The sequence below is a fragment of the Gigantopelta aegis genome, chromosome 6 (genome assembly GCF_016097555.1).
Source record: "Gigantopelta aegis isolate Gae_Host chromosome 6, Gae_host_genome, whole genome shotgun sequence".
Lineage (NCBI taxonomy): Eukaryota > Metazoa > Mollusca > Gastropoda > Neomphalida > Peltospiridae > Gigantopelta > Gigantopelta aegis.
In genome coordinates, this window is record NC_054704.1 from 5,393,562 (window position 1) to 5,406,470 (window position 12,909).

Genomic DNA, 12,909 nt, shown 5'->3' on the forward strand with positions numbered 1-12,909 from the left:
ATGTGAATGTGAGTAAAACAAAGACCGGCCTTTCCAGTGTGAATGTTAGTAAAACAAAGACCGACCTTTCCAGTGTGAATGTTAGTAAAACAGACCGACCTTTCCAGTGTGAAAGTTAGTAAAACACAGACCGACCTTTCCATTGTGAATGTTAGTAAAACAGACCGACCTTTCCAGTGTGAATGTTAGTAAAACACAGACCGACCTTTCCAGTGTGAATGTTAGTAAAACAGACCGACCTTTCCAGTGTGAAAGTTAGTAAAACACAGACCGACCTTTCCAATGTGAATGTTAGTAAAACAAAGACCGACCTTTCCAGTGTGAATGTTAGTAAAACACAGTCCGACCTTTCCAGTGTGAATGGTAGTAAAACAAAGACCGACCTTTCCAGTGTGAATGTTAGTAAAACAGACCGACCTTTCCAGTGTGAATGGTAGTAAAACACAGACCGACCTTTCCATTGTGAATGTTAGTAAAACAGACCGACCTTTCCAGTGTGAATGTTAGTAAAACAGACCGACCTTTCCAGTGTGAATGTTAGTAAAACACAGACCGACCTTTCCAGTGTGAATGTTAGTAAAACAGACCGACCTTTCCAGTGTGAAAGTTAGTAAAACACAGACCGACCTTTCCAATGTGAATGTTAGTAAAACAAAGACCGACCTTTCCAGTGTGAATGTTAGTAAAACACAGTCCGACCTTTCCAGTGTGAATGGTAGTAAAACAAAGACCGACCTTTCCAGTGTGAATGTTAGTAAAACAGACCGACCTTTCCAGTGTGAATGGTAGTAAAACACAGACCGACCTTTCCATTGTGAATGTTAGTAAAACAGACCGACCTTTCCAGTGTGAATGTTAGTAAAACATAGACCGACCTTTCCAGTGTGAATGTTAGTAAAACAGACCGACCTTTCCAGTGTGAAAGTTAGTAAAACACAGACCGACCTTTCCAATGTGAATGTTAGTAAAACAAAGACCGACCTTTCCAGTGTGAATGTTAGTAAAACACAGTCCGACCTTTCCAGTGTGAATGGTAGTAAAACAAAGACCGACCTTTCCAGTGTGAATGTTAGTAAAACAAAGACAAGCCTTTTTACTGTGAATGTAAGTATTGCAAAACAAAGATAGGTCTTGTTACTGTGAACAAAAGTAAAACAAACATATACCATTAACTACAGCAAAACAAAGAAAGTGTATTTGAGATTCCATATTTCACTCAATAATACAACCTCAACTGATCAATAAAGGGACTTGAAAATAGCTAAATTGTTCTGTTTGATTTTGGTTTTATGTAATCAAGGAATTCTGAAATTGGATCAGGGAATTTTGTGTATGTGCAGTTTGTGATTGTACTGTATGTTTGCTTGCGTTATTCACCAGCCTGTCAGTGTTATGGACACAGCAGGGAGTGCATCTACGATGAAGATGTTGCCGGACGGCAACAGAGTATTGACATATTCGGCAAGAAGGAGGGTGGAGGAGTGTGCCAGAACTGTCAGGTGAGAGGCTGAACTTACTTTAAATAATCACTCAGGACGAGTCCAAAATACCTTATGAGGAAAAAAAATCTAAAAGTGTTAAGATACTTCAGTAACCTCAGTTATTCATTTCCTACCATTCCAACCAAAGTGTTAAGATACTTCAGTAACCTCAATTATTCATCTCCTACCATTCCAACTAAAGTGTTAAGATACTTCAGTAACCTCAGTTATTCATCTCCTACCATTCCAACCAAAGTGTTAAGATACTTCAGTAACCTCAGTTATTCATCCCCTACCATTCCAACCAAAGTGTTAAGATACTTCAGTAACCTCAGTTATTCATCCCCTACCATTCCAACCAGAGTGTTAAGATACTTCAGTAACCTCAGTTATTCATTTCCTACTATCCAACCAAAGTGTTAAGATACTTCAGTAACCTCAGTTATTCATCCCCTACCATTCCAACCAAAGTGTTAAGATACTTCAGTAACCTCAATTATTCATCTACCATTCCAACCAGTGTTAAGATACTTCAGTAACCTCAGTTATTCATCTCCTACCATTCCAACCAAAGTGTTAAGATACTTCAGTAACCTCAGTTATTCATCCCGTACCATTCCAACCAAAGTGTTAAGATACTTCAGTGACCTCAGTTATTCATCCCCTACCATTCCAGCCAGAGTGTTAAGATACTTCAGTAACCTCAGTTATTCATCCCCTACCATTCCAACCAGTGTTGAGATACTTCAGTAATCTCAGTTATTCATCCCCTACCATTCCAACCAAAGTGTTAAGATACTTCAGTAACCTCAGTTATTCATCCCCTACCATTCCAGCCAGAGTGTTAAGATACTTCAGTAACCTCAGTTATTCATCCCCTACCATTCCAACCAAAGTGTTAAGATACTTCAGTAACCTCAGTTATTCGTCTCCTACCATTCCAGCCAGTGTTAAGATACTTCAGTAACCTCAGTTATTCATCTCCTACCATTCCAACCAGTGTTGAGATACTTCAGTAACCTCAGTTATTCATCCCCTACCATTCCAACCAAAGTGTTAAGATACTTCAGTAACCTCAGTTATTCATCCCCTACCATTCCAACCAGAGTGTTAAGATACTTCAGTAACCTCAGTTATTCATTTCCTACTATCCAACCAAAGTGTTAAGATACTTCAGTAACCTCAGTTATTCATCCCCTACCATTCCAACCAAAGTGTTAAGATACTTCAGTAACCTCAATTATTCATCTACCATTCCAACCAGTGTTAAGATACTTCAGTAACCTCAGTTATTCATCCCCTACCATTCCAACCAGAGTGTTAAGATACTTCAGTAACCTCAGTTATTCATTTCCTACTATCCAACCAAAGTGTTAAGATACTTCAGTAACCTCAGTTATTCATCCCCTACCATTCCAACCAAAGTGTTAAGATACTTCAGTAACCTCAATTATTCATCTACCATTCCAACCAGTGTTAAGATACTTCAGTAACCTCAGTTATTCATCTCCTACCATTCCAACCAAAGTGTTAAGATACTTCAGTAACCTCAGTTATTCATCCCGTACCATTCCAACCAAAGTGTTAAGATACTTCAGTGACCTCAGTTATTCATCCCCTACCATTCCAGCCAGAGTGTTAAGATACTTCAGTAACCTCAGTTATTCATCCCCTACCATTCCAACCAGTGTTGAGATACTTCAGTAATCTCAGTTATTCATCCCCTACCATTCCAACCAAAGTGTTAAGATACTTCAGTAACCTCAGTTATTCATCCCCTACCATTCCAGCCAGAGTGTTAAGATACTTCAGTAACCTCAGTTATTCATCCCCTACCATTCCAACCAAAGTGTTAAGATACTTCAGTAACCTCAGTTATTCGTCTCCTACCATTCCAGCCAGTGTTAAGATACTTCAGTAACCTCAGCTATTCCTCCCCTACCATTCCAACCAGTGTTGAGATACTTCAGTAATCTCAGTTATTCCTCCCCAACCATTCCAACCAAAGTGTTGAGATACTTCAGTAACCTCAGTTATTCGTCTCTTACCATTCCAACCAGATGGTACTATAGGTTTTCGTCTCCATTCTTTTGTCTGTCCTTCCGTCTGTCCCACATATAATTTTTTGCATTGCCTCCAGATATTGAGTTGAAATTTTGTGTATAGCTTTATCAAGCTTTCATAAAGATTTAACTATTTTTCAAAGAGTAATAGCCCTTGAACTTAGGAGGGATGAAAATGTATGTATACAAATGGTACATTTATCAAAATAAGGGTAGCAAATGGATGACATTACTTTTTATCATGACGACTTCTTTTAAGGAATAACAAAACCTGACTTGACTTGGACGTGTTTTATATCTGCAGCACAACACGATGGGAATCAACTGTGAGAAGTGTGTGGCGGGGTACTACCGGCCATATGGTATAGATCTCAATCAAACTGATGCCTGTCGACGTGAGTACACTATGGTGTAATACTGTAAGTAGTTAGATTGTCACATGTCTCGGTAAACATTTGTTTTAAACCTTATTAAGCAAAATAGGGTCAAGATCATTTCAGTTAAGTTAGTGGTAAATACATGACATGTTAAAATAACCAATCCCTTTCCCTCCCTCCCTCCCTCCCTCCCTCCCTCCCTCCATCCATCCATCCATCTATCTGTCCGTCAGTCCATCCGTCTGTCCACAATCACCCACCCACACACAGACAATCTGACACACACACATACACATACACACACACACTAACAAACACATGTACACATATACACATGCACGCGCACACACACTCGTGCACGCACGCACTACACACACTAACACACACACCACACACACTAACACACACACTAACACACACACTACACACACTAACACACACACCTCTGTCAGTCATCCATCTATCCATCCTGTGTTTGTGGTTTAAACCAAAGAACTGAAGTAGTGGTCTTCTGTTGACATTGTCAATCGTTATGTCTGTCCACAGCCTGTGAGTGTGACCTCCATGTGTCGACGGGCGAGTGTGAGGCTGAGAGCGGACGATGTCTGTGTCGTAGGGAGTACACCGGAGAATACTGTGACAGGTAAAACAATACATAACACCTGGTTAAATAGTTTGTCTCATCGCAGTTGTTAAAGGCATTAAACTAACATAGACCTTAAAAGTGCAAGTTTCAAAGTTCTACATATAATCTTTGCATAATTAACTAAATAATAATAAAATTTATAAAATGTTTCCAATATGTTGGTGAAAAATATAAAGTATTTATAAAATATTCATCGCATGTCCATTAAAATAGCATCCAGTTGTCAGTATGAAGATGCACTTAATATGATCTTGGCACTAAGATCGGTTGGTAAAACGTGGCTCAGATTCAAGCTGACATGATGTGTTAACCGGTCGGTCACCATTGTTGGATTGTGCAATAATATAAAATATTTATAAAATATTCATTGCATGTCCATTAAAATAGCATCCAGTTGTCAGTATGAAGATGCACTTAATATGATCTTGGCACTAAGATCGGTTGGTAAAACGTGACTCAGATTCAAGCTGACATGATATGTTAACCGGTTGTTGGATTGTGCAATAATATAAATGACAAAAATCATAATGTTTAAGATACGATCTTTATATTTCTCAAGAATAATCAATAAACATTTTTAGTCTGTAAACAACATTGAGACACCATTTTAATTTAAGCAGCACAATTAATATCTTATGTCTTGTGTAAATCCTGTTGAAATAACCTAGAGAACAGGTTTCCTTTCAGGTATGTGTTAACAACTGTGTGTACTATCAATAACCAAAAAAGTACAAGTTTATTATGTTTGTTTGTATTTAGTAATGTTAATTATTAAAACCATTAATGCCATATTAACTAGTTTACACTGTATATGCATCAAACCATTACATGATGGACATTATAGATGATCATTGAATCGTGTTTTCCTCTCACAGGTGTAGTGCTGGATACTTTGGTTACCCCAACTGTGTGCCATGTGAATGTAACATCAACGGGACAGAAAACGCCATATGCACAGTCCAGTCTGGGCACTGTCCGTGCAAGTTCAATTATGTCGGCCGCAAATGTGACATGTGTGCATTTGGTTTTTATGATTTTCCAGAATGTAGACGTAAGTTTTTCTTGTAACACATTACAGTATTTTTCGTGCTAAATAGGGACATATGACCATTGTGAAAATGTTTCCACATGTATTTTGTTGTTATGAAATTAGACAAAGATGTAAAAGAGTGAATAATTTGTTTTTACTTCCAGTTTGATTCTTTAGAATTGTTACTTAGTGTTATTTAGTAGATTAAATATAATAAACTTTGAATTTCTATAAAAGTTTGGTAATTTAAAAACAAGTTGGATATTGAACCTCTGATTCCTGGCTATGGTATTGACATACGTTGTTGTTTTTGTACAGCGTGTGAATGTAACCAGATCGGTGCCCCTAGTGACACGTGTAATGTCGATGACGGCCAATGTCAGTGTCAAAGCAACTACGGAAGTCGTGACTGCAGTCAGTGTGCTGATGGATTCTTTGGCTTTCCAAGATGTGACTGTAAGTTTTTATCATTTTGCCCAATGCTTTCTATTGGTTGCACACCACCAGTCATTTTCGTATATATTTCAATTCAATTTTTAAGTCAGAATAAAATTCTGTTTAAAATGTTACAATATCAACAGAAACATGAGTCATCCAGCCATTTAAGTGTAACTGCTGGGTAAACAATATAGGTTGACCACAGAAATGTTGAGTTATCCACCCTTAAGTCAGAGCATCATCTCATTTTGTTGTTTTATAAGTGGCCACATACAATGTACAATTGTTATTTAGCAGTAAAGTAACAAATAACTTCAAAAGCACTAAATTATTTAAATACTAAGAAGTCAACCTAATTGTAATCATCAAATAAAAATGTGTTATGTATTGCTACATTTTGCATTAATTCTTTTATGGAGACATATTTCCTAAACTAGACAATATTATGCTGGTATAGTGCCTTTTACTTTTCACACCTTTTCTGCTCATTGTACTTGAGATAATTTAGTAACAGGATTATTTATATATGATGTCTGTTAATTTTAGACTGTAACTGCGACTCGTCGGGCACGCAGGTTGAGATCTGTGAGAAGCAGACCGGTATGTGTATCTGTATGCCAAACTACACCGGTGAGCGGTGCGATCGATGTACTCCAGGATTCTTTGGCTTTCCGCGATGTCAAGGCAAGTGATAACATTACTTTATATAACAACAGATTGTCATTTTTGTGTGAGTTTATCAATGTGTAACAGCCACAAATTGTATAAAATCATGTAGGATAGCGAATGCCAAAAGACACGACACATCAAAATATTTGCTGAAAACTCTGTCTTCTGAGCTGTCCACACTATCACCTACCTGTGTCGCTTCCTCCAGGGGTGCAGTCTCTGTGTACTTCCCTGCACCCACCTGGCATCCTCGTCCACTGCTGCTAATAAAGCTGGTGTGACCCCTGGCTCCTCTAGTAGGAGAGTATAGTATGTGATAGGATGTAGAGGACAGAGATAGAAGATGGTAGATAGGAGAAGCTGCCTGTAGCCAATTTCACAAAGCATTGTAAGTTTACGTCTGCGATAACACGTGTTTGACATCTATTTCACAAAGCATTGTAAGTTTACGTCTGCGATAACACGTGTTTGACATCTATTTTACAAAGAAAATTACATCATTATGGAAGATGGAGAATTTTATGGACAAAAGAGAATGAAATATGTGTACTTTTAACTGTATCTATTGTACTATAATAGTAATAAGAATTGTGGTTTAGTCATAAATTTATGTTTACATGCAAAATTAGGCTTACAATGTTTTGTAAAATTGGGCCTTGTCAGCAAGACAAAATATTGTATTGAAAGAAGAGAAAGGAAAGGGTGCAGTGGGAGGAAAAAGAGCAAATGTTCAACATGTCTCCACATGGCAATGTCTAATAGTGTTCATTTGAGCTAGGTTCAACATGTCTCCACATGGCAATGTCTAATAGTGTTCATTTGAGCTAGGTTCAACATGTCTCCACATGGCAATGTCTAATAGTGTTCATTTGAGCTAGGTTCAACATGTCTCCACATGGCAATGTCTAATAGTGTTCATTTGAGCTAGGTTCAACATGTCTCCACATGGCAATGTCTAATAGTGTTCATTTGAGCTAGGTTCAACATGTCTCCACATGGCAATGTCTAATAGTGTTCATTTGAGCTAATGGTGGACACACACCTTATTAAACATACTGAAACTCCTCTTTATCTGGTTTGGTATAAGCCTTGTTGTAACAAAAAAAGTATATTAAAAAATATATGTGAAAAGCATTCAGTGTCTAGTTTCTGTTGGTTTTCAGTCGAATGTTGATTATTTATTTTTTGATTGTTTTGTGTGTAGAATGTCGCTGTTCTGACATTGGGTCACTAACTCCTATCTGTACGGAGACCGGCCAGTGCCGATGCCAGCAGAATTACGGAGGAATCAACTGTGACCGGTGTGCGCCGGGCTACTACAAGTTCCCAGACTGCATTCGTGAGTTTCGTAGTTACATGTTTATCCAGTAATTCAAGAAAACATTACTCATTTTAATCTTATAAGTACTTAGTTGATCTGGACGCCATTTTATGAAGCGATCATCTTACCACTAAGATCACCTTGGATGTATAACTATCTTGTTTAGTATTTATCTCAAATTAAGCTTCAAGGTCAAATACACCAGGGATGAGTTAGAAGCTTATACCAGCCACATTTAGCAATTAAAAAAAGCATGGAAGTAACTTTCAATCCTTCTATCTATCTGACTGTGATTACTGAGGACATTCTCAATCTTGTTAAAATATCCTTTTGAATCGGTTACAATTTCAAATGAGGTGACATTTTTGTCATTCAAAGTTATTGTAAAATAAAGCTTTAGATTTGTTTTGTTTTTAGAATTTAACTTAATGTTTTAAAATGTTCAGTTATTGTAAGCAGGGATCATTCAATGTCAGTTTCTAAGAGGCTAGAAAATTAAATTATCCAAACATGATGAGTTAAATCCCATTATTCATCATCCAACTTGTCACATATTTGTTTTGATTTATGTTTTAATAAAACAATATATCTATATATGTAGAAGTAAAAAGCTATTACCAATTCTATAAACATGTTAGAACATATTAAGTCGTATGAACACATAGAATTGTATTCATTATATTTGTACTCTCCAGCAAAAGCTTCCAGAATAAAAAAAAAGATGGGAAAATATTGGTCAGGCTTTACAGTCATAAGTATATCTTACGATATTTGTGTATGTATACATTTTTTTCTCTCTCACATACATATTTTAATTATAACCACATTGTATGTGTGCACTATGTGAATGCAAGATCAAATAAAACCCCCAAAAAGCAAACATATTTGTCTTGATGTTTTGTAGCTTGTAACTGTGATCTGTACGGTTCGCTGGCTGTGTCGTGCAATGAAACATCTGGTCAGTGCAGTTGTCGTAGAAACTTTGATGGAATTCAGTGTGAAAAATGTCTGGAAGGATTGTACAACTACCCCATTTGTGAAGGTATGTCTAGCTTTTCTTCTGTACACATACTAATGTTTGTTGTTAAACTGGGAAATAATTTTGTCCTGTTTGAATTTGGAAAGATTGGTAATGGTCTGTAATTAAACTGAGTATTGAGGTCTTGTTAGAAATGTTTAGAACTATAAAATGAGTTGTTTTCTGTTTAACAAATAGACTGGTGATGGGGTTAATGGGCAGATAGTCAAACCTGTGTTAAGCAGACATAGAAAGCAGATCAAAAGATGACCATTTTAGACAGGTGGCTGCTTAGTACAGATCAGTTTGTACAGTGCTAGATGATTTGGGACCGTAAAAAGATGGCCTCTTAAGACAGGTGGCTGCTGGAGCAGGTTTGACCATAGTTGTGTATTAAATTACTAAACCCCCCTCTATTATGGACGTGACTAATCGTATGAATAAAGGGTTGTTTGTTTATCACAGATTTGCAGCTCTAATGGATTTACTATTCTACCGGTAGATTAGTAATGGGTAATTATACCAGATTATGAAATTGCCTTGTCATATGAGACCTTGCTGTATAAAAACATCGAGGGGAGTACTTAATTGCTCCTCTAACTTAGATTTTGGTAGAATATTTAAGATATTACCATATTGATACCTTATACATTCACATTCTAAGGGAAGCTAAAAATTACTCGCCTTGAACTAGTGTGAGAGAAGTGATGGGGAGCGAGAGTAAGGTAATGGTCTGTTATGTCATTGAATTAATGTTTGTTTCTCCCAGCTTGCAACTGTAATCCGAATGGCGCCAAGGAGGTGCCCGGCTACCCGCTAGGAGGATGTGGCACGGTGAGACAGGGTCACCTCTGCGAGTGTAAAGACCGGGTTCACGGACGATTCTGTGAGAAGTGTATTCCAGGTTACTGGAATCTTAACCGCAACAACCCAGTGGGATGTGAGGGTGAGTCAAGACTTTGTATGTTATTTTAATATAACATAATACACTGTCAACATCAGTTCAGACTGATAACAATGTCTCAACCTCTGTCAAGAGTTGTAATCATAACAGCACAGGAATCATGGTGACAAAAGCTGTGAATTCAATTTTAAAATGTTTTAATTGAGGTGTAATAATAATTATTAGTCAGTACAATACCATTAATTATTAGTCAGTACAATACCATTAATTATGCCCGATGTTTATTTTTGCAGTATGAATGTGTATTTAAAGTTTTTACCATACCACAACAGGATTTAGATGTTACCACAGAACCAACAGCCTGTGCTGTGGTTGCCATCCTTGCAGTTGTACATTACAAATCAGTTGTTGCCATTAAGCCCTTCTTATAAATTCCCTGTTTTCCTTTTGTTTGGTTTTTGTATGCTTGGGTAGTATTTTTATTGGTGCAGTCTGCCTTTAATTTTTAAAACTCATTGTGATAGGTAATTATAGGTTGGGGTGGGTATCTATAAAATTTCATAGGCCTGAGCTAATGGCATAGGGTGAAATAATTTTTACTGGAGAAACTTTATAAAAAGTAAGTTGCCTTTGTGCTCTACTTTTGAAATGCTTGCAACATTTACTGTGCCCTAAAACAAATCACGCCTGCCATTAATGCTGTAGAATTTATATATTTTTAATATATGACAACATTTATGAGTGTTCTCATAGAGTGGATGTTTTTAAAAAAAAATTAATACTAAAAAAGTACTAAATAAAGTTGGTGTGTTCTTGTTACAGAGTGTATGTGTTTTAAACCCGGAACGCTGTGTTCTTGTTACAGACTGTATGTGTTTTAAACCCAGAACTCTGTGTTCTTGTTGCAGACTGTATGTGTTTTAAACCCAGAACTCTGTGTTCTTGTTGCAGACTGTATGTGTTTTAAACCCAGAACTCTGTGTTCTTGTTGCAGACTGTATGTGTTTTAAACCCAGAACTCTGTGTTCTTGTTACAGAGTGTATGTGTTTTAAACCCGGAACTCTGTGTTCTTGTTGCAGACTGTATGTGTTTTAAACCCAGAACTCTGTGTTCTTGTTACAGAGTGTATGTGTTTTAAACCCGGAACGCTGTGTTCTTGTTACAGAGTGTATGTGTTTTAAACCCGGAACTCTGTGTTCTTGTTGCAGGGTGTATGTGTTTTAAACCCGGAACTCTGTGTTCTTGTTACAGAGTGTATGTGTTTTAAACCCAGAACTCTGTGTTCTTGTTACAGAGTGGTATGTGTTTTAAACCCGGAACGCTGTGTTCTTGTTACAGAGTGTATGTGTTTTAAACCCGGAACGCTGTGTTCTTGTTACAGAGTGTATGTGTTTTAAACCCGGAACGCTGGCTGGTATCAACGTGTGTGACTCGAGGACCGGCCAGTGTATGTGTAAACCCGACGTCGGGGGCCAGGACTGCGATCAGTGTCTAGATGGCTACTTTGACCTGCAGGAAGGAAACCCTTTTGGATGTTACGGTCAGTGGTTAAATGTGATGGCTTGGACATTTTAAAATGTGTCAAGTGCATCGTTAAAATATTGTTTCCTTTTTCATCCTTGGACACTTTTTATATCTGCTAGACTGTAGTAACTTAAGTGAAATTAATACAATTATTTTACAGATATGCTAACTTTTTATTGTATTCAGGAATGCAATTTTTCAGCAAATTTTATTAATTAATTCAATTTTTTTTTTAATAAAATAATATTTATCAAATAGTCCAAATTGGATCTGAAAATGGTGAAAACTATGGTATAGGTTTTCAGTACTGCATCCCTGTTTATTATATATTATATTTTACGGAGCCGGTTTATCCTAGTAGCACATGTAGCACGTGCTATGGGCCCGTGATTCAGGGGGCCCCGAGGTAATGTGTACACATATTTTCCCCAGGTCATTTTTCCCCTCTCCCCGAGGGGATTGCAAAAAAATATATATCCTGGGAAGGGGGCCCCGCTGCTATTTGTGCTACAAGCCCTGTTGATCCTTAAACAGGCTCTGTCCATACGAGGTACTTAGTTCAAATCATCATTCAAACTTTATTAGTCAATTTACAGCAATTAAAACTTTATTATGATGTTTGTTGAAAACTGAAACATTTTGACAGGGAATATGTAAATGTAATATTAAAGTTAAAGTTTTTTTAATATTACTTACATTGTCTTCAGACTGCCAGTGTGACACAGGAGGCTCGGTGACACTGACCTGTGACAAGCTGTCTGGACAGTGTGTCTGTAAACCGAGAGTTACCGGCCTCAAATGCAACAAGTGAGTACTGTAGTCAACATCCACTGAGAGGAAGAAATTGGGGAACTCTTGGTACTGTAGACATAATGTTATGTCGACGTGAGTACTGTAGTCGACATCCACTGAGAGGAAGAAATTGGGGAACTCTTGGTACTGTAGACACAATGTTATGTCGAAGTGAGTACTGTAGTCGACATCCACTGAGAGGAAGAAATTGGGGAACTCTTGGTACTGTAGACACAATGTTATGTCGAAGTGAGTACTGTAGTCGACATCCACTGAGAGGAAGAAATTGGGGAACTCTTGGTACTGTAGACACAATGTTATGTCGCTATTAGCATTGTAATGTGTGTATAAAATACCAAGATGTGATATGGGACTGAATGTCAGTACAGTGAAATTGAATATGTGTAATGTGGTAACTTCCTCACACTGTAGACGAGGCTTTTGGTAACAGTTACTTTTTCTGTTAGTGTTGCTTTAATAACAAGGTTAGTGTTTGAAGCTTATTCTTTATCCGATGAGAAATGGTTTGGAGATTTAACACTAGTCGCTAATTACAGTTCATATCTATGATGGTTGATACTTAAGCAGAGATGGAGAATTTATATTGGTTACCAACATAACTGGTGTTTTGGGATTGAAACTAAA

General features: G+C 37.3%; 1 protein-coding gene across 1 annotated transcript in view; it reads left to right on the forward strand.

Annotated features, from left to right (window-relative positions):
• LOC121373933 (laminin subunit alpha-like) overlaps nucleotides 1–12,909 on the forward strand; it is a 127,571-nt gene that overhangs the window by 26,939 nt on the left and 87,723 nt on the right. Inside the window, exons 5-15 of the mRNA XM_041500760.1 lie at nucleotides 1,381–1,499; nucleotides 3,849–3,939; nucleotides 4,468–4,564; nucleotides 5,443–5,618; nucleotides 5,916–6,053; nucleotides 6,582–6,719; nucleotides 7,909–8,043; nucleotides 8,930–9,067; nucleotides 9,813–9,989; nucleotides 11,330–11,488; nucleotides 12,180–12,279. Coding sequence (XP_041356694.1) covers nucleotides 1,381–1,499; nucleotides 3,849–3,939; nucleotides 4,468–4,564; nucleotides 5,443–5,618; nucleotides 5,916–6,053; nucleotides 6,582–6,719; nucleotides 7,909–8,043; nucleotides 8,930–9,067; nucleotides 9,813–9,989; nucleotides 11,330–11,488; nucleotides 12,180–12,279 — 1,468 coding nt within the window. The remainder of the gene's footprint in view (nucleotides 1–1,380; nucleotides 1,500–3,848; nucleotides 3,940–4,467; nucleotides 4,565–5,442; nucleotides 5,619–5,915; nucleotides 6,054–6,581; nucleotides 6,720–7,908; nucleotides 8,044–8,929; nucleotides 9,068–9,812; nucleotides 9,990–11,329; nucleotides 11,489–12,179; nucleotides 12,280–12,909) is intronic.